At 53.6% G+C, this 22,281-nt stretch overlaps 1 protein-coding gene across 2 annotated transcripts in view; it reads right to left on the bottom strand.

The window, feature by feature from the left end:
* HIP1 (huntingtin interacting protein 1) overlaps positions 1–22,281 on the bottom strand; it is a 150,770-nt gene that overhangs the window by 71,951 nt on the left and 56,538 nt on the right. The window contains exon 1 of one of the 2 annotated variants that reach the window (XM_040456103.1): positions 11,247–11,373. The exons of the other annotated variant lie outside the window; for it this stretch is intronic. Within the exon in view, the coding sequence (XP_040312037.1) occupies positions 11,247–11,264 (18 nt within the window). The 5' untranslated portion in view covers positions 11,265–11,373. Of the gene's footprint in view, positions 1–11,246; positions 11,374–22,281 lie in introns of those variants that run through there. 2 annotated transcript variants of the gene reach the window in all.

The raw sequence follows: 22,281 nt of genomic DNA, 5'->3' as shown, positions 1-22,281 counted from the left end.
GCAGAGCCCGATGCAGGGTTCGATCCCACAAACCGTGAGATGACGACCTGAGCCAAAATCAAGACTCAGACGCTGAACCGACTGAGCCACCCAGGAGGCCCACTGAAGTCCTTATTAACACACAATCAAAGTACAGGCATCACTGATCTCTGGGCAGAGCCGAAGAGGAGGGAGTGGAGGGGCAGTGCAGGATCTGGTCACCCCGGGGAGACCAAGGAACTTCCTGGCTGGCGGGCAGGAGCCCCGATGGATACTTCTGGCCCAGAACCCAGGGAGTCAAAACAAGCTGGGGAAGAGCTGCCGAGCAGTTTGCTAAAGTGGAGGGAGTGGGGGGGGGGGGCCGGTGGTTGCTAATTCCGGGGGTGGATTTCATCACCATCAGTGGCGCTCTGATATGACTTCCTCCGAAAGCAGAAGACCCAAGAACTCTCACTTCTGTTTCCCGAGGAGTGAAGAGGAGCCCTTCCTCAGGGAAGGAGTGGGTAAGAGCCTCGAGGTTCAGGAGGGGGGGTCACCCAAAGGGCCCTCAGCTCCTGGTAGGTACAAATGGCCAGACCCCTCTTTCTAAAGCACGGCTCCAACCATGCCCAGGTGTCCAGGGGCTCACCACTGCAGGCGGGGAAAAGGCTTTCGGGATCTGGCCCCCATGAGTTTAGTCAGCGATGACTTTATACACTCACGAAATTCACCCACCAAACATATATCAAGCACCTATGCGTCAAGTGCTGTACTAAGTTAACTCATGCATGAGTCAGATGTAAGTGCTCTGTGTGCACAGCCGGTTAGAGAGGAGATACTGGTGAGTGCAGAGTAGGGGTGGGGGGGCATCTGACCAAGGCTGCAGGGCCGGTGTGGGCGTCCTCCCTTGGAGGAAGAGCCAGCCGCCCACCCGGCCTGGAGGAGGGGCCTGCAGGGACGTTGGTGTGGAGAAGCAGGCATCAAGGCACAGAAGTGGGGGCCAGTGCCCAGTGTGGGGATGTGTTGCTGGAGCACTGAAGAGCAAATGAAGGGGCGTCTGGGTGGTTCAGTTGGTTGAGCATCCAACTCTTGATTTCAGCTCAGGTCCTGATCCAGGGCTGTGGGCCTGGGTCCTGCATCGGGCTCTGCACTGAGCACGGAGCCTGCTTAGGATTCTCTCTCTCTGCCCCTCTCCCTGCTCATATTCTCTCTCTCAAATAAAATTAAAAAATTAAAATTAAAGTACAGAAAAAAAGCAAACGAAGAGGAAGACGGGTCCAGGGACCCCCATTCGCAGAAATATATACAACAGTCCAAGCAAGCATCCCCTGGGCCCACCACTCAGCTAGAAACACATTAATAAAAAGAATTCTTAAACACCAAAAACCTTTATCAATCCAATGGCAATCATACTGTAATATGGAAATGGAAGAAATCAACACGTTGTATACCTTAAAGTTACACAATGTTATATATCCAATACATTTCTCGATAATAAAAATCTAAAACCTTAAACCCCAAGTATTTCAAGTGTTAAAGCAGTGAAAAAGCGTCACTCTTCGATGTGTGTACAAGGACGTCACCTCATGGTGGGAAATGGACAGAGGACATAGTTAAATGTCTGGTAATAGTGTACTGATTACAGGGAAGTAATACATCATCTCTACTTCTCTGGAAACATAGAAATAACAGCACACAGAGCATGCCCTCGCCACACCCCAGGTAGACAGCACTGTGATCATCCCCACCAGACTAGGGGGCAAACCCCGGCTTGGGAAGCCTCAGGAACCTGCCCAGGTGAGTAACTGCTGGAGACAGAATTTGAGCCCTAAGGACCCATGCCCTTGACCATTCTGATATATTGTTTCTAGACCCGAGACATAGCGGAAGCTAAATAAGCTTAGACAAACCTATGTTATTGGATGGTCCCGTTTGGTTTAAATACGTGTGTACCTGTTGTATATATGCTTCTATTTGGTTGAATCAAGCGAAAATTGGCCACTTTTTAAGATGTTTATTTAATTTCTTTTTGAGAGAGACAGAGACAGAATGTGAGTGGATTAGGAACAGAGAGGGAGGGAGACAGAATCCGAAGCAGGCTCCAGGCTCCGAGCTGTCAGCACAGAGCCCGACGCGGGGCTCGAACTCAGGGACCGTGAGATCACGACCTGAGCCGAAGTCGGTCGCTCAACCGACTGAGCCACCCAGGCGCCCCTTGGGTATTTTTGACTTAGACAAGCAGCACTTTTATATGGCGCAACCTAGCCTGTATGTACGTGCGCACACGCACACACACACACACAGAAAAAGTCTAAGGATCTATACCAAATCGCTAGCAGAAGTTTTGGATGGTGGAACTGTACTCGATCTTTATTTCTTTACACCTTTACCTATTTTCTGAAAAAAAAAAAAAAAAAAAAATAGTGCAAGTTAAACACTTCAGTAGATTACGTGTCTCCTCGCTGCGGCTGCTGAAGACCATAGACAGCTCTGTGACATTAAAATGCACCCAAAGCACAGAAGCCCCAGCCTCACTGAACCACAGCATCAGAGGCCAATGCGCTCACGGTCGTGTCCCCTCAGGAGGTGAGAAGCCAATGCTAGACAAAAACTGCCGTAGAAAGGGCCCAGGATTCAAAGGGAGGAGTCCAGCCGTAGGTACCAAGGTGATGTGTCAATCCTACCCTCGTTCTAGCTGATGTCACTTGGGTACAGCCAAGGGGGCCTCCAAAACTGACGATGTCACCAAATCCACCCACAGCACCATGGCCAGAGACCTGCTCACTTGACATTCAGCTCTGTTCATGGAGGTTTGTTAGAAATTAGAGGTAGTGTCTTTCTCTGACACTTAACGAAATTTGGAAGGAATCGATGAGCCTCCAGGGCTCTCCGTCCAGTACGGCCTCCGTCCTGGAGGCCAAGCTGAACGGACTGCAGGGAGGGCGGCTGGGGTGCGGTGCAAGTGCCCTAAGGTCAGATTCGGGCAACTCAGAGCAATAGGCCAATGGCCATCCTTGGCTGCAAAGTTTCAGCTGGACGGTGAGCCACAGCAGACAGTGACTAGGGCTCCCAGGGCCCACCAAGAGCCAAGGAAAACCCCTGCTGGGCATGACTGGCCCACCTCTGTAATGCACCTGACCTTTAACGTTCTAACCCCGGGGCAACTACATCCCCATCTGCATTCTCTATCCCCTTTTCCTGGGCCATTCACCACCTTCCAACATCCTACACAATTTCCTTTGTTTACATTTACCGCTACTGTCTACACCCCATCCCCGATGCACACACAGGAGGTCAGCTGCACAGGCAAGGATCTCTGGTTCGGTCAAGCGTCCCAAGTGCTTAGAACAGCACCCGGCATGTGGGGGGTACTCCCTAAATATTTTTCTGAATGGATGAATGAACGAACGAATGAATGCCTACCTGAGATGTTACCCTCCCCCACCCACCTGTACCACCTGGCAGAATTAATTATCCTTACCCTTGAGTTTCTACGCGCTTTCCTTAAATCTGTGACATCACACTCATTGTACTCTATTATAATAATTTCTCCACCTCCTTGAAGACCGGTTGACACTGTCCAGCACCGAGACCGCTGACATGGAACTTGACGCGGGACGCAGTCACTCGGTAAGACTGCTTTCCAAAGAATCTAGCCTGAGACAAATCCAGCCGGAGAAAAAACGACTTTAGGTCCCAGAAAACGAGGCCGAACTGAGTGCTCCAAAGAGAAGTCAGAACAGTTAACGAAACGCTTATTTGAAAACAAAACAAAACAAAAAAAAAACTACTATATTTGCGGCTCCCGTGCTTATCCTGGTCCCAGCGAGGGCCACCTCCAGGCCTGGGACCAGAGGGAGGTGCAGGCCTGCTGGCCAGAAGCGCACGTCCCGACGTGACCGCCAAGCGGGACAGCCTCTCGCTGGTTTCGGCCGCGGGATGCTGGTTGTTTCGACGTGGGCCTCACACCTGGCACCGCTCATCCCTCTGGCCCTGCTCCTAGCAAACCTACTCAGCATGCTGCCACTGGCCTTCATCACGTCACCACCCATTCATTTACCACCTACGGCACGCCATGTGTTTCCATCAATGAAACGGCTGCTCCCCTTCTTCCTAACACAGCTGATGAAACACCTCCTCTTCCAGGAAGCACTGACGTATAAGAGGATTTGGATCCCGCATCCTGGGAACTTGGCCGGGCCCCTGAGACAGGGACCGCCGCCTACTGTTCTAGTATAACCGCAGATAGTTCCCGAACACGCCTCGTGTTCTCTGGACCTTGTGCTTTTACGCACACGGCTCTCTTTGCCTGAAATGCCCTCCTTTGGCTTTCCCCCGGGGGACTCCTTATCCCTCCTTCTCCACCTTTCTCGGGGAGACCCCTCCTCTAGTGCCAGGTCATTTATCCCCCCACTTTCCCATGCTAGTGCGTTCCTCAAACGCACTCTGTGAGTTTGACCAAAGGTACTGTAATCACAACATGGCTGATGGCCCTACTAGCAGAGGGGTCATTCTGAAAGAAGGAATGTTCCACCCTTCATCTAAAGTCTTAAGATTTTACTGGCTGCCTAATTGAATAAACAAAAAAAAAATTAATAATTACAGCACGGCTTACTGTGCCCTCCCATGTGCCAAGAACTTTAAACAGGCCATGTCAATACCTCTTAGGTAGGCAGACAGACACCCATCCATCCAGGAGACAAGGAAGGAGGTGATGCACAGACAGGTCAACTAACTGGTCCACGGTCCTAGAGAGGCAAATGTGGTGTCAGGATTTTAGCCTCTGGCCTAGGTGACTCCAAAGGCCCACGGTCAGCCTCTTGTGCGGTCTCAGGGCACAGAAGATGCTCTCTGATCCTCCACATGCAGGGGACTTGGACCCCAGCTGCCTCCCAGCTGCTTCCTACCCCTCTAACCCCATCCTACTGGCCCAGAGAAATCCCCTCCAGATCAAAGGGTCATTAGGACTTCAGGGAATCTAAAGGTGACACGGGATTTTTTTTTTTTTTTCTTAACAGACCTATACTTAATTTCTTTGGGGCTCCGGGGCAGCGTGCGTTTTGTCTGGCTGTTGGAATCCTTTGGCTCAGGGGCAGCTGCCAGACCACGTGCCTGTCTGGCTTTGGACTGGGACCTCTCCAGCAAGAAAGGAGACAAAGGTAGAGCGGAAACAGCCCCTGGACGTGTTCTTTGAGAAAATCACCCAGCTGTGGGGGAGGTGGGGGGAGATGGCAGGGATGGGCTGGGCGACAGAGCACAGTGGGCTGAACTGTCGTCCTAAAACCTACGTTTGCAGGGCACCTGGGTGGCTCAGTCGGTTAAGCGTCCAACTTCGGCTCAGGTCATGATCTCACTGTTTGTGGGTTCAAGCCCCGTGTCAGGCTCTGTGCTGACAACTCGGAGCCTGGAGCCTGCTTCAGATTCTGTGTCTCCCTCTCTCTGCCCTCCCCCACTTGTGTGCTCGTTCTCTCTCTCTCTCTCTCTCTCTCTCTCTCTCTCTCAAAACCAAGTAGACATTAAAAAAAAACCCTATAGGGCCAACTGGGTGGCTCAGTCAGCTAAGCGTCTGACTTCAGCTCAGGTCACGATCTCACTGCTCGTAGGTTCAAGCTCTGTGTCAGGCTCTGTGCTGACAGCTCAGAGCCTGGAGACTGCCACAGATTCTGTGTCTCCCTCTCTCTCTGCCCCTCCCCAACTTGCATGCATGTGCGCACACTCTCTCTTTCTCTCTCAAAAATAAATAAACATTAAAAAAAGACAAAACAAAACTCTCCATTTGCTTCTGAGCTTAGCCCCTGCCTGCCAGGGAGATCGGGAGATACCTCCGAGGACAATGAATTCTGCTTCTCAAGGCTGTTTTAAGGCAGTAAATAATCCAAGTGAGAGTGTTCTTTTTGTCACTGACAAGCGTCTACGTGTCATTCCACTCAATGCATTTCAAGGGAGTCTCTGTCTCTCTACAACGCGGCCGTCCTCAGCTCTGGCTCAAACATCTTAACGTCTACATCCAGGGGTCCACACAAAAAGTGAGTATCCAATATGCACGTGGGTTGAACTGAAGCTCATCCTGGCCCATAACAATCTTAGTGATCAGTGACAATAAGACATGACAATCGGGGCGCCTGGGTGGCTCAGTGGGTTAAGCGTCCGACTTCAGCTCAGGTCATGATCTCGCGGTCCGTGAGTTCGAGCCCCACGTCAGGCTCTGTGCTGACAGCTCAGAGCCTGAAGCCTGCTTCACATTCTGTGTCTCCCTCTCTCTCTGCCCCTCCCCCGTTCATGCTATGTCTCTCTCTGTCTCAAAAATAAATAAACATTAAAAAAGAAATTTAAAAAAAAGACATGACAATCAGATGATATGTCAAAAACTTTTTTTTTTTTTCTAAGCATTTTTGAAGGAGGCAAATAACAGATTTCCTTCCTCGCTGGCACTTGGCTGAGGCCACTGTCATCCACCATCCCCGACTTTCTTACAAGGACTGTTTGGAGAAGACTGCTAGGATGCTCTGCTGAAATGTTAGGAACGATGGTGTGGGATGCACAAAGTTAGGCTATGTGGATTTGCTTCCCTAGAACTGCTCCCTGGTGTTATGGTGAGACCAGCCACATTAGACCTCAGCCATCCACCCACAGGTCTCTGAGGCTCCCAAAACCTGAATGCCAAGCTGTGCCAGAGTCTCCAAGGTTGGCAAGGACTCGGGAGGCCAGGCTCCTCCAGGGTCCCTGAGCAGCTCCAGTGGACAGACAGGCTCTCCCCCGCTTCATGGAGTTGATTCCGCCGAAGAATGGCTCTGTTGTGGGAAGTGCTGGCCAGCCAAGATCTAGCCCCTCTTCAAACGAATCCCACCTTCCAGAGCCATGTGGAGTGCATAAACTACCTCTTTGTCTCAACAGCCCACAGTGAGTCAAAGATAACCACCAGCGCTTCTGGGGTTTTCTCTTCCATGGGCTGAACCTCTCATCTTACGAGGCTGACATCCTCCTCGCTCTCTGGACATTCTCTAGGTCAGAGGCTTCAAAACCTTTTCTGACTCTGACCATAGTAAAAAAACATGTACATTTTACAAAGCCAGTCGTTACTTGTGCACACGTGTGCATACCACCAAAGCCAGTTGCGAGAGCGAACGCTTACCCCCTTCCACGTAACATGCCTGGATGCTTTCCAATCTACTTCACTCTTTCCAAATGCTGGTTGCAGCCCACTACACTGATTTTGTAACCCAGAGCTGAAAACGCTGCTCTAGGCTCACCAAGCCGGTCATCCGTGCCCAGCCTTAACTGATTACTTAGCTCAGACCCTAGGCAGGAGAACACGTCATGTAGCCATTAGCCTCTCCGGGCTGTGAAGACAGTTCTCAGCATCATTCTACACAGGGATCTCCCCGACTCGGCGTTTCCTCTTCCCACGCCCCTCCTCAACTCAGCAAATACACCCGCACACCAGCAGCGACAACACGTCCGGCACGAGCTCTTTTCCCGCCGCACCATCGTTATCACTGACTCTGAACACATGAAACACCTTTTCTCTACCCCTCCCATTTTCCTGCTGTGTAAGCTGGGGGATCTCAGGGGGGCAGCAGAGATGCAGGAAGAAACCTGAATTTTGAAAACAGCAGTAGGTAGGTAACTGACAGGCGTGTAGTCTGCATATAGATGGGCACTAACGTCCCCTGCCCCTCTATGGGACCCAGAAGCCAAAGGCCACCACTCCAGCTTGTCCTTCTAGATTGGCTTGTGTCCATTCTAGAATCTGGTCACTGAATCTTCTCCCTTGCCTTTTATTTACTCTGTCACCATAGTGTACGTTTTGGTGATCAGGAGAACCGGGTATGAGACCTGGTTCTGCCTCTTGTATGGGATCCAGACTTCATTTCCCGAACTCCGGTTTTCTTATCTGTAGAATATGGCTAATTCCACCCTGCCTTCCTCACAGAGTTGTGCTAAGCATGAACAGGTGTAAAAACGCTTCGTAAACTGTAAACCACTAAGCATATCTAAGTCATCACATAAACCATTCTTTTTGTATGGATTGACGACATTGGCTCTGATCCCCAAACTTCAGCACTGCGTTCTCTGCGTTCAGTAGAGGCACAGACTCCATCATCAATCCCCCAACAGCCCTTCACCCGAGTGCCAGGTTAAACAGGCCCTCCCTTGGGCAGAAATCTGAGGTCATCAAAAATTCATCGCTTGCAACAGCTGGTAGGTCCACTGTCACAGTCATTTGTACCTTCATTCAGAAAGAGAATAGATCTGGAAGAGTTGCTCCCGAGAGCAGTCAACTGAAATACAGCCTTCAGGCAACTCTTCATGCCAATCAAGAAAATAAAGTCGGGGTGGGGGGGGGGGCGCACCTGGCCAGCTCAGCTGGGGGAGCATGTGACTCTTGATCTTGGGGTCCTGAGTTTGAGCCCCACGTTGGGTGTAGAGAATACTTAAATAAATCAACAACAACAACAACAACAAAAAAAAAAAAAAAAAAGAAAGGAGGGGGTGGAGATCAGAGTCATCTTAGGTGAGACTCTGGAAACCATCATTATCATAATAGCCACCATGGAAGGGGGACTAACTAACTATACCAGGTCCTGTGCCTTGAAAGAATTATTTCCAACCTTTGCTAGGATGCTCAAGGCAGATATCATTCTTCTCATTTTACGGATGGGACTAAGAGATTACAAAAACTTGCTCAATAGCATGTAGGGAATCGGGTGGACTACAATCTGCTTACTCTCATTCGGTGGGAAGCAAGAGAAACCTTCTAGGCTGATGTCAGGCTCTGCCAAGGGCATGGCTTAACTGCTGGGTTTGAGGTCGATCCTGGAGCCAATGGCCCCCCAATGCGAGGACTTCCAACCAGATAGAGGACTTTAAATGGTCAGAACAGGAAAGCGACTTTGGCCTTTGGCAGGAATGGGAAGCAGGTGCCAATTCCCTGGGGTGGGTCAGGTTCTTCTTGCGGCACAGTCCTGGGTCTGTGCTCTTTACAAAGAGCGGGGGACCATTGTTTCTGGACTGGGCTTTTGACTGCTCAATGATTAATGAGAACCTAATATCACTTTTGTTCGGACCCTAAGCTAGAAGAAGAGAGAGGTAATACATGTGCCTCTCCTGTGCCCCCCATTCTCTACCCGGTGCCTACAGGCCAAGGTCGGAACACCTTGGCTGGCATTCAAGGCCATTGTGATCTGGCTCCAACCAACAATCTCAACATTTCCTGATCTAAATGTGCCCGAACCAAAACGTCCCCAGTCTCACCCGATGGTCTTGGCCATTCCTCTTCCTGTGACTCTCCCAACAGGCAACGCCCCTCACTGCTCTCAGCACAGCCAACTCCACCCAGCCTTGACAGCCAGCCTAGGGCCTTGTTTTCCATCTGAACTCTGTGCCCACCCCCACCCCCGATTCCTCTGCAGACCCCTTAGAGCTGTGGCCTTCTGGTTGGGAGCCTGGATAGGTAGGTGTTTCGTTGGCCCTGCATCTCTCTAGAGACCTCCATCCAGATGCCCTGGAGGAGCAGGGAGGGAGGCCACAGGTGACATTTCTGTGTACCTCACACAGCACTCGCTATAGGAATCACAGGTTTTAAATAAACGCTGTTGAGTCCATGAGCAGACAGATGAAGAGAGGTGGTAGTGTTAGAAGGGACCCAAATCTCTAAAGACGCAGGTCTTTGAATTCTGTGAGCTGGTCCTCACAGTCCAGGCTTTGGAAGGAAGCTTAGCTCAGGGCCAGAAGGAAGCTTGGGAGTGATGTGGTTTAGTGGACGTTGGCCTAGAGCCTCAGGTCCACGTGCAGGACAGGTGACTCTGGTCTTGCTGAGAGATCTCTAGAAAAAAGCGTGGCTGCTACTCAATTTTCCACCTCCCCACACTCACAGCTGCATACAGGACGTTTTTGGAAGGGTCATTCTGATAGTTGCCCAAAGAAAGTAAGCTTTCATAGTACACGCATGGGGAATGGTGGTCCAGCCTTTTGGCCCCGCCCAACCATGGATAGGTATGTGTCCTCGTATGAACCTGGAAGCCAGCGAGACCCCGCATCCAGCCCCCAGGTCCAGGGCACTGCTCAGTATGAGACTGGTTTCCAGTGGTGGAAGAGACAACTATCACCTATCCTCTGCTTCCCATCCCAAGACGGAATGCCAAAGGCTGGCAGGGCCAGGAGCTCACCTGCTTTCTCCATAGAGATGGTAACTTCAAAATGCACTCTCTGGGGGAAACTAGCCTAATTCTGTACAAGATGAACTGAAATTCCAGTACCTTCCCTTCCCTAAGGAATAGGCAGACCCAGACCTCTTTCTCCCCAGACACAAAGACACACCCCATCCCAGCACAGACCATCACTGGGTACCTCTCCAGCCTGACACACAGGCTCTCAAATGTTATCAGACTGGGGGAGCCGGGGGGTGGGGGGCACTCTGGTCTAAAGCCAGGGTCAGAGTGGTAGCGGTCTCAAGGACACCCTTAAATCTCCATTCAGAGTGGGAGCCATCTGGGACCTCTGGGAAAACCTGCCCCAAGTGCCCCAAATCACATCCTGTTACCCCCTGAAGGCTGTTCCCCAATCAGTCAATGAACCACAATGTACTCAGCTCCTACTGTGCTCCTGGCGGGGGGGTGGGGGGGGGGGGGGGGGGGTGGCGGCACAGGGCTGCCTGGGGGAGGAATCAGCTGCTCCAGGGCCAGATGCTTAAGAGGCAAAGGTGTTAGCTGGTCCTCAGGCCAAAGCCGCTGGGGTCTAGAAGTGGTAAATCAAAACATCTCCCATCTATGCCAAGGATTCCATTCCTACCCCTCACTTTCTAAGATGGTTTAAGCCCTAGCTCCTCCTCACTGCCCTTCCAGGCCAGCCACCTGTGCCCCCACCCAGCCCCCTGGCACAGTCCAAAAATCTTCCCATAAATCCCAAATAGGTGTGCAAGCAGGGGGCTCTAGAGAGGATAGGACAAGCCCCCCTCCTGCAGCCTGGCCCTCCCAGTACCAGGCTGGTTTCCCAGTTCGGGAGGAGAACTCAACAGCCTTCTGCTTGGGATCTAGTGAGCTCTCCCGGGCAGCCCTGGTGGCAGCACGGCGGGAAACCGGGAGCCCCCATCCCTGTTGGCCAGCCGCCCCCACAATCCTGGCCGGGATCCCTCCTCCAGCACTCCTGGAGTTGGGGCCGACAAGCAAGATCAACAATCCAGAAACTTTCAATGGATCAAGCCGACTGGAAGGGAGAGAGGAAGGGAGGGGGGTTCGGGGACGGGGACCGGGGGAGGCTCCAGGGCAGAGCTCCTGCTCTTCACTTACCATCTTGCTCACATCCATGACCGAGGCTGCAGGGCACCCCCCACCCCTTGAGATCCCGCTTCCCCCAAATGCTGCTCCCGGCTAATTCCGCCCGGATGGTGCCATGCTGCGGGGAGGGCGGCCGGCAGGGCCCCCGCGGACCGGGGAAGGCGGCGGCGGCGGCGGCAGGACCGAGGCTGGACCGGAGAAAGGAAGGGAAGGGGGAGGGGAGGCGGGGAGGGGGAGGGGGAGGGGGCCGAGCGCGGAGCCGCAGCGCGCACCGGGGGCGGGGGAGGCGCGGCTCGGCGGGCAGACTGCACGGCCGAGCCCCCTGGGGGCCTGGGAGTCCCTCGATCAGCTGGTGGCGCCGCGGTGGGGGGCGCGGGGGCGCGCGAGGATCGGCGCGGGGGGGGGGGGGGGGGGGGGGGGGGGGGGCGGGGCCCCCCGCCCGCGGGGGGGGGGGGGGGCCCCCGGCGGTGCGGGCAAAGGACGGATCCCCGGGGCCGGAGCCTGCGGCCCGGGCGCGCGGCGAGGGTGTGATTTGAATAACAAAAGGTCGCTTCTCCCGGAGCCCTGGCTGCGGGGATCGCCGAGCGGGGAGCGAGACAGCCAGGCCCGCCAGGAAGTGTGTTTGAGTGTGAGCGTGTTTGGGTGTGTGTATGTGCGCGCGCGCGCGCGCGCGGGTGCGCGTTTTGGTGGTGGGATCGGTGGGACTCAGGAAGTGAGCGGGGGAGGCGGCTGAAAAGGAGCGAGATGGGGGCGCAGCGAGCCGACATTCCAGTGGGGGCAGGGGGTCCGCTCGGCCCCTCCCCACTTGGCTTCCCCGCACAAAGGCGGAATTCAGAGCCAGTTTGCCTCCTGCGGCTAATCCGGAGGGGACGCCCAGATGAGTCTGGGGTCTGCAAACAGACGGGCGAATGGAAGGAAGTGGAACAGGTATCCCCGGAAGGTTCTGCGGCCCGGCTCAAGGGAGCCCGAGCCAGCCCTTCCGGGGGTGAGGGAAACTGGCTTCTCAATGCCGTCTGCCCTGAGCGCAGAGCTTTCTCTCAAGCCAGAATCGCGGAACCTTCCACTCCTTAATGCCTAGCCTGCCCTTCGCGAAACGGGAGGCAGACACTCCGCTCTGCAGGAGACACAGCTGGAGGCAGCAAAGGGCCCCTGGCAAATGCTCTTTTGGGCCACAGTCTCCAGGAAAAGCCTATGGTTTCAACACAAGCTGCTTCAAATCCTCCGATGAGCGGAGAGGTTTGGGGCACAAACCGAGTCAGCAGGGACTGGAGTCCACTTACACCAACCCTGCTTTACCCAGGTGAGGAAACTGAGACTCGCAGCAGGGGAGTGATTTTCCTCCAGGTCACGCATCTGGCAAGGAATGGGGGCAGGAGAACCCCCAATTAGGACAGTGCAGCCCAAGCCAAAAAGAGCTTCCCAGGCTACCCTGAGCCCCAGCTTCGAAACCCTTTCCAATGAACAGGTGGCAGGACCCATGCACAACCCTGACCCTCTGGCCCCATACCAAGGGGCCAGGAAGGCAGCACTAGTAAGTGCCCCATCCTGGCCCCAGGGCCTGCTGGCCTGACTAGGAGGGCCCCCTCCCCTTTAAATCTGAGTTCTCACTCTATGAAATAGGGACTGTTTCTTAGCCTGCCTCCTTAGGGGGATGTGAGAACAGCATGATATAAAAGATGTAAAAATAGAAGGAGAGGAACGGATGGGGCTTTCACTGTGGTGAGTATTTTCATTTCCTGGCTCTGGAGCTCAGTTAAGGGGCCCTCAGCTTCAGGTAACGGTTCTCTGGGCCAGGGTCTCTCTGTCGAACCCTGAGTTTGGGCTACAGGTGAGTTTGGGGTTAATTTGCGGCCTGATGAAATGTGCCAACATCTTTTTTCTTTAAAAAAAAAAAAAAAGCTTTCATATGTTTAAAAAAAATACTATGAACTCAACAGATCAAAGTCTCCTAATAGTTCCTGGCATCCTAGCTGGCAAAGCCCATTTTCTCATGAAACTGGGGATAGTGACGCCTACTTTGCACACAGGCAGTAAGGGTCAAATGAAAGAACTTTCCCAAACTTTGCCTGTAGTGGGCTGAATGGTGGCCCCCAAAGAGAAAAGGTCCTAATCCCTGGAACCTATAAATACTACCATCTGTGGCAAAGATGATCACATATGATTAAGTCTAGGATTCTGAGATGGGGCGATGGTCCTGGAATTATCTGGGTAGATCCTAGAGCAATCACATGTGTCCCTTCTAACAGGGAGATCTGACGCACAGAAAAGGCAAGGTAGCATAACAGAGGTCAGGATGATGTGGCCACAAGCTAAGAAATGCTGGTGGCCTCCAGAAGCTTGAACAGGCAAGGCACAGGTCTCCTCCTAGAGTCTCTAGAAGGAGTATGGCCCCTGTCAACACCTTGATTTTGGCCAAAAAACACTGGTATTAGACTTCTGGCCTCCAGGACTGGGAGAAAATAAGTTTCTGTTGTTTTAGCCACCAAGTTTATGATCCTTTGTTCCAGCAAACACGGGAAACCAATAGGCTGCCCGAGGGTCAGTGGGGACTGATACCATGGCTGCCTCCGGGCTGCCCTCCCTATAGACTTCCTCGCTGGGGAGCTGCTCACGTGACAGCAGAGGAGGCTGGCCAGGAGCAGGCCTGGCGGTGGGGGTGGGGGGTGGGAGGGGTGGCAAATAAGCAAGTCCCCACATGCAAACATGTATATGCATAAATGCACACGCACACACACACGCTCACACACACGCAAACAGCGTCTTTAAAGAGGCTGAGCTTCTCTGCTGTCACTAACCCATCACCCTACCAGGCCCACTCAGCACATGAACACCTTTGGGTGCCTGCCCTTCTTCCCACCACTGCTCTTGGGCAGATGGGTTCAGACTTGGAGAAGAGGGGGAGAAGCAGGGGCCTACCTGGGGACTCCCCCCCCCCCCATTCTGCAGTGGTTGTGCCATGAGGAAGCCCACGAGGCTATGGGCCACCGGCTCAGGCTGGGGGAGCCTCTTTTTTAGTAAATTGGACAGGAAGAGAAACAGGGGGTTCGGATGTAAGAATGCCGAGGCCCTCGGCTGCTACTCTGTCCTTTCTCCACCAGCTCCAGGCCACTGCATCCAGTGGCCTACTGGGCATTTCCACCTATGGGGGGAGGGGGAGGGGCTCAGACTCCCAGGCATCTCACACTCAAGGAGTCTAAAGATATACTCTTGTTTCCCCCCAACTTTTCACAGCCTGCTTCTTCTGTGTTTTCTGTCTCATCTAATGGTTCCACCTCTGCTTAGTTGCTGGAGCTAGAAACTTCGAAGTCAGCCTTATTCGTCCACTAACAACAGCCTACTCCCACCATGCAGTTCTTTCTTGCAAATAGCTTCCAGTCGATGTCTTCTCTTCCAATACGGACTGCTCCTCTGCTGGCTGAGACTTTGAACAACAGCCTCCAAACTGGCCTCCCTGCCTCCAGTCTCTTCCCATCAGATTCATCTCCACACATGTAACTGCAGCTCCTCACTGGCCCACCCCAAATGGGAAAACAAAAATCCCCCAACCTTTCCATAGTTCATTTGACACTCAAGGTCCCTACTGATCTGGCCCCATCTCCATTCTACTGTATTCCCCCAGCCCCCCTCCCCCCTCCACCCCATCAAGGAGGTCCTGGCCCATCAAACCGCTCACATGTGCTCAGGATGCTCCTGGAATGCCCTTCCTACTTCTTCCACTTGGAAGATTCTTTCTCATCCTTCAGGACCCATCTCAGATGTCACCTCTGCGAAGCCATCCCAGACCCATCCACACATAGCTGGTCACTGGAGTAGGTTCCCACAACAGACAGCCCCTGTGTGTGCACAGCCTGGATCACCCTGGGATGGGATGGGATGGTCCGTGCCCTGGGCTCTCCCTGCTCACCTGTGGGCTCCTTCAGGCACAGGCTGGGCCTTACTGGCCTTACATCCTGCCCCGCTGCCAGATTCCACACCCACATCCTTGTTTCCACCTTTGACAACGAAAAAGTATGGAATGGACCCAGGAGGCCCACGAGTGCTGGTGGAGGGTGACACCTACTGGAGAACTGCGGTTCTGCAGCCTAGCCCTACAAATCCGTCGCACACAGATGGTCTGGGCTGCCAGGCTCTGGGCTGGACCTTAGAGAGTACGTTACAAGTGCGAGAGTCCCTTAATTCCCAGCAATGAAGTTTCGACCAAACAATCTTCCCCTAAAAAGGGGCCTTAGATAACGTACGTCACTGTGCCACCACTAACAACAAGCATACGCAGAGGGCTGTGAGGTTCACGAAATGCCCTTCTGTCCCTCCTCTCGTTGGACCCTTAAACCATCAGGTAAGGCGGATAGAGCAGGTATTACGGCAACACCTATTCTGCAGGTGAGGTGTTGCAGAAGAAAGGGTGTGCCACGGATACCTGACGAAGGCACTGAGATGGGGGGAGGGGAGGTCCAAAGGTTCTTCGCTTTGCCTCAGTGTTTTAGTATTTTATAAGGAGGATGAACTGAAATATTATTACTTGCATAATAACAGTGAGTATTAAAGAAGGAAGTGTAGGCTCCAGGGCACCTGGGAGGCTCAGTCAGTTAAGCATCCGACTCTTGATTTTGACACCTGGCATTGTCCCAGATGTCCCAGATTCTGAAACCAAAGTTAAAATACACATCGACTGTAAGACACCAGGTGGACAGAACATGATTGCAACTTAGGCAGGGAGCTGAGAGCAATGGACGGCATTTGAGGGCATGGCCAGGAAAATCCCAGAGCCACACAGGGGGATGAGGTGAAGTCAAAGACAAGGAGAGAATGCAGACGGGGTCACCAGGGTTAAGAAAGTGCCGGAAAGGAGAACGAACGGCTATGCAGAGACTCAAATCCCCACCTCCCATGGTGCTGCTGAAGGTTACAAACAGGCTCCAGCTTCCATTTCAACATTTTCTTGCCAAAACCCTTCAGGTGGAACCACTGGTAAGTCTGTCTCTATCTTGACCTCCTGGAGCATATACCTCTTAGCGTACACAGAATCCTAGCTATTTGCTTTCAGTGTGTAAAATGCGTCTTCCAGGAACCCCTCAGCAGTATCCAGATACTGGTGACATGGTAACAGTAAAATGTGTAGCTGAGCAATTCTCCTGGGGAAGCCCCAGGCTGGCAGGGGCAGTTGGTGGCACGTAGGTTTCCCACCCAGATGGATGTTTCCACCGAGCTCTGGATCTCTGCTTTCTGACTACTGCCCCCAGAAGCCTCATCCTTTGTGGTCTCAAAGAACCAGGTCATATTAGCTGCTTAACTCATCAGAGTCCTGGGCTCATGTCACAGCCGAGTAAGTGCTGGGTCTGCAGGAGCCGCTGTTGACAGGCCACCAGCTCTCCTCATCTAGACCAGCCACCTGTGTGTTGACGTTCACAAGGCGGCCCAAGCAGGGCTGGTAATCTCCAAAATCCCCATTAGGAGCTTGGAGTAGGCACAGTACCACCAAATCCTTGCAAGGGCTCTGAGCAGCCACTCAGTGAAGACTTAGGGGGCACTGGGTGGCTCAGTGAGTTAAGCATCTGACACTTGGTTTCCGCTCGGGTCATGTTCTCATGGTTCGTAAGTTCGAGCCCCACATCAGGCTCCGTGCTGACAGTGTGGAGCCTGCTTGGGATTCTCTCTCCCTCTCTCTCTCTCTCTCTCTCTCTCTGCCCCCCACTACTCTGTGTCTCTCTCTCTCTCTCTCTCAAAAAAAAAAAAAAACTTTAAATAAACAGAGACTTAGTTGCTGAAGTATGATAGCGATGCGTGTTGTTGGGCCTGCACTAAACTTAATAAGCATCTGTACAGTGCTCTGCCCGTCACAGTGCTCGAAGCAGCAAGGAACGCACCTGCCAGGCACCGGACAAGATGCTCTGCCTGTGTTGTCCTGTCTGTTCCCTGCCCCCAACACAGACGGTGAGCTACGGAGACGTCGGTGACACCCAAGGTCACACAGATGTGACTCCACAGCTCTTCTAGCGCAGACTCTCCCCCCCCCCCCCCCCCACGTCCATGGCCCACCTTCCCAGGGCAAACTCGCCATGGCAAAAACGCGGATCGCTGTTCATGGACAGTCCATCAGCCATCCAAGAGTAAGGCTACAGGAGCCTCTCCATCAGCTGGGACGTGTCTCCCCCAGGGCACTCTCTGGGTAGCAGCCGGGGATGTCAGAGCTACCCCAGGGGACCTGCAGCATAAATGAGTAATGAGATGACGCCTGAATTGCCACTTAGTGCTAGGGGAGGTCAAGTGCTCTGCAATCATCAGGCCCCCTCTGGGATCCAGAGACACACTCAGGAGCCTGGGAGTGCAGCCTACTACAGAAGGTGCCTGGAAATGTACCCTCCTGGGCAGGGAAAGGGCCGGGGTTCTCCTAGAAGAAAGAACCAGAGGCCTGGGGCACCTCTCCCACTCTGACACTGAGTGTGCATGAACCCGTGTGGCTTAGTCCCAGTTTTATCATCCACGGACCTCAAAATCTAGAATTCTGCTTCCAGTCCTGCCTACCAGTGGCTCCCTTTAGAGCTTTGGCCGCTGCAGCACCTGAGCCATCCCAGAAATGTGTTTCTCTCCGGAGGAAGGGATACACGTAAAGGGCGAAGGAATGGGCAGACAGCAGTTTCAAAGGGACCAAACCAGCAGGGTGACCAGAGGGCTCAGGAATTCAGGTGAACGAGATGGGCCAGGCAATGCCAGGCTGCTACCGGGCCCCCGCTGCCCGGTGCACAGGGACTGCCCCACGTACTTCCATGGGCCACTGCGCTCCGGTGGGGTCCCAGGAGAGCAGTGTGGGGACGAAGCCCTGAAGGGAGACTGGAGGCTGGGGACAATCAGGCACAGCAGGCGCAGGGGGACAGGGCGGCAGGGCAGGGTGACCAGGGGTGGCAGGGCAACAAGCCAACTGTGTTCTAGATCCACGTGAAACAGAGCCGTGTCCCCAGGCAGATACACGGGGAGGGAGAGGGAGTCCCAGCTAGAACCCAGGCTCACATGTGGGCAACAGAAAGGCAGACGGCCGCCAAGTAGTTAGAGCCAAGGACGGACTCAGGAAGTAAAGCAGGACTGAGCGCCTCCTTGCTTGTGGAGCTCAGGCTGAGGCCAGCTGGGGCACCTGGTGTGGGTGCAGGAGAGTCAAGTGGCAGAGGCTGGGCAGGGGGATGGCTCCTGCAGTCCGTGCAGATTCTCCGATGCCCATCCGGAGTGGGGCCAGGTGGTCAGGGGCTGCGGCGGGGAGCCGGGAAGACAGGAGCCAGGATTTCGGCCATGGTTTCCGGAAGGGAACAGGAGACAGACTTGCTGTAGGGACGGAGGAGGGGCAGAGGAAGATCTGACCCTGGGCACTGGGAGGAAGGGTGCCGTTAAGAAGAACCAGGAGGAATCAGGACAAGGGCCCCGTTTTCCAGGGAGGCAGGCGACACCCCTGGTTGTCAGTACCTCAAGTCTATGCTGCTGGTTGGCCGTGTGGTTGGCAATGGACATACTGCAGTGTGGGCCGCGAGGGCCCAGACACACAGATTTGGGAGTCACCTGTGTGTGAGTCAAGGGAGCCAGGAGGGCCATTTGGGAGGCTTGCTGGGTCTTAAGGTCAAGAACCCAGCTCAGGGCAAGCCCAGGGGAAGGCAGTGGGGCTTAAAGAGGATGGGCCAAGGGGAAGTTCTGTCTTAATTTTAATTTTTTACTTAATTTTATTTTTTAAACTTTATTTATTTTGAGAGGGAGAGAGAGAGAGAGAGAGAGACTGCATGTGTGCATGAACAGGGTTGGGGGCAGAAAGAAGGAGAGAGAGAATCCCAAGCAGGCTCCACACAGAGTCCCACAAGGGGCTGGAACCCATGAACTGTGAGATCATGACCTGAGCCGAAGTCAGACACTCAACCGACTGAGCCACCCAGGCGCCCCTATAAGGGCCATTTCTTAATGCCATCATGAAAAGCACTTTCTGAATGCTTCTGGCCATTGAAATGTGGCCTAAATCATTCTCTATCCTCATCCACAGCACAGCAGCCCTTCACAGTACTCACCAAGCCCCTGTTTTGTAGGAAGCTCGGCCGTGCCCACCGTGCCCACCGTGCCCACCTCTGAATTCAAGAGATCAGAAGAAGCAAGGCAGAGTGTGGACGAAAAGCCGGCTTCGGCCCTCCAGCCCGGAGACACATCCACAGCTCAACCACCCGAGAGGCCTGGCCCCCGCCCCAAGGAAGCTGATGTCACTGGCGTGGGGACAGCCTGGGCATCAGCATTTTAAAGCTCCCCTCAGGAGATGCTGGGGTGCAGTCAAGACTGGGAACAAGTGCACAACAGTAGCCGGTGCTCAGCTCAGCAGCACCCTCCCCCCCCACCCCTGCCCCGGCCTGTCCTGGCTCAAGCCACAGGGGACAGGAGACAAGGAAGTGCTGCACTTCCCTTACCAGTCTACACTGGGGATTTCCGAGCTCCACCTGGAATTTTCCACTCCTTGGCCAAAGGCTCAGCATATGCGAGAACGCTTTGCGGATTTCTTTTCCTTCTTTGCGCTGCCACGCCCCGGCCCCTGTTAGACACGGGTGTCCGTGGGCCCTCTCTACACATTTCACATCACAGGAGGAAAGAGGGATTCCAGGCAGAGCCGAGCAGCGTGCAAAAGCCCTGGCACATCTCCCCCCAGCCCTGCCCTGGCACTGACATCGATACCCATTCTTCGAGATAGATTCTCCTGGGGAAGAAAAGCGGCCTGGTCTTAGGATGCCGTGTTTAGCTGGTGGGTTCTGGGCAGCAAAGATCTGCTAGATTTCTAAAGCCTCTCCAGGCAGTCTGTGGGTGGCCAGCGGGGCTGAGGGGGCCCACTGAAGGCACTGAGACAGAGGGGAGCCATTCAGCCAAGTCCCTGAGTCAGCAGACGGCCTGGAAACCTCTACTCAGGGAGCCCGGGGCTCCCAGAGAGCTCTGCCCCTGCCTGCCCGGCTCCTCCCTGGAGGCGGCAATTTTGGGCACCCTCAAGTGGCCCAGCCCAGAAGCTGTCAGCCTCTCTCAGTTGCCCCTTCCCAGGAGGACAAGTCCAGGAACCTGTCTCTGCCCAGTCATCGAATAAGCAAAGACCTATCCCCGGGGCGTAGACCAGGGCGGGAGGTAGCAACCCAGAGATGTCTGTAGTGACCAAGCACTGGCATTTCCATGCTGGAGGGGCGCGGCAGCCAGGCTAATTCCATGTTATTACAGCCTTACAGGAAGCCAGCCTGGCTCAGCTGTCAACCAGCAGCAATTTATGGGCCTTGGGGGCAGAGGGAGGGAGAGGAGGGAAGAGAAAGGAAAACACAGCCCTCCACATACACCCCCCAAAAAATTGATCCTGAGTTATTTTTAGATGCTTATTCATCACACACATTTCTTTGTAAAAGCCAGGACACGGGCTCTGTACAAAAACTATTTAGCAAGAGGCAGCTCCTCACACAGGAGGTGAGGCTGGGGGCACCTGTAAGCGCTGGGCTCACAGGAGAAGGAGGGAGAGTGGGAGGGTCTTCAAGGACACTCCTGCCACACACACAGCAAAAATACCCCAGAATTTGGAAGGCAGAGTGCAGAGGCTACAGAGGAGAAGCTTCTCAGTCAAAACCCCCAAGTTCAAGTCCCCACCTCCATCTTTTTCTTGCTATTCAGCCTGGGGCAGGTCACTGGCAAAGTCAAGTGAGACCCTGGGCTCGGAACCCCGGTCAGGTGTGGTCTTGTGTAGGTCACGCAACCTCTCTTTGCCTCAGTTCCCCCTTCTACAAAATGAGGCGAGTCAATGCACGTCATAGAGAAGATTCCCTGGTATATCTCATGTTACCTAACAGCTATCATTTCTATGAAAGAGCTGCACATGTGTTAATTATCACTGTTGGTAATAATGATCATCAAAAATAGAATTACACTGGGGTAGGACACAGCATGGAGATGAAAATCACCGAAGGCCTCAGGTGGGAAAGAGGCAAACTTGTATTGGCAGCCCGACGCCTGCCGAGGAAGGGTGTCCAAGAGTTTTGCTTCTGTTTAGATGTGGATGCCGTGACTTAGTTTCTCCTCCTGCAGACAGGGCAATAACCACTGTTGGGGGGCTTAGGGACCGATGTAAAAAGAAGCCCACAGGGTGGCTCCCAGCAGGTGCTCAGCACTAGGACTGACTCTGGAATTGCCCATCCTGGTGTGACGGCTTATCCGTGTCTCACCTTCACTGGGTCACAAGGAGCCCAGAGATTTGACTAACCGACTTCTAGGGGCATCTGTGGACAAGATTAGCATTTGATGGACGGAGTAAATAAAGAAGAAGGCCCTCCACGGTGTGGTCCTTGTCCAATGTCGAGGGCCCAAAGAGAACAAAAAGGTGGAGAAAGGGAGAATTCTGTTCTTTCTTTCTGCCTGATGGTTGAGCTGGGACATTGGTCTCCTACCCTTGGACTGGGATTTCCGTCATGGGCTCCCTGCTTCTCGGGCCTTCAGACCCAGACCGAATTACACCACTGCCTTTCCTGGGGTCTCCAGCTTGCAGGTGGCAGCACGAGCCAATTCCTTCTAAATAAACACCTCCTTTCTCTCCCTCCCTCGCTCTCGATATATATACATACACACATATAGTGATATCAATATATCAACATATCTGTATCGATAATGGTCTCTTTCTCTGGTTGCTCACCAAATCAGATCCAGACCCCGCTGGAATCTGCCTCTCTTTGTTCAGCTGTCACCTTTCTTTGCATGGGCCACCTTTCACCTGCCCCTTCCCCAACACCCCCTGCCTCCCTGGCTGCTCCTTCTGCCCTTGACACCCCCTTTATGTGAACGCAACCCTTACTGGCTGCTCCCTTCTAGTTCCATCCAGTAAACCTTTATTAAGTGCCTGCTGTATGCATGACACCAGGTTAAGTGCTATAATGACTGAGACACATAAAGCCAGGGGCCCACCCTTCATGTCATTTCAAGACAATGTGGGGGCTACCTGCATAAGAAGATGGTGCAGGTGTCCAGGGAACACCAAGGGCAGTGGGGGAAGGGGTGTAGGAGGCTGGGGACATCTTCCTGC

The sequence above is a fragment of the Herpailurus yagouaroundi genome, unplaced genomic scaffold, assembly GCF_014898765.1.
Source record: "Herpailurus yagouaroundi ecotype Mexico unplaced genomic scaffold, PumYag 216, whole genome shotgun sequence".
Taxonomy (NCBI): domain Eukaryota; kingdom Metazoa; phylum Chordata; class Mammalia; order Carnivora; family Felidae; genus Herpailurus; species Herpailurus yagouaroundi.
The sequence above is the reverse complement of the archived record's forward strand: the minus strand, read 5'-3'. Positions and strand labels throughout refer to the sequence as shown.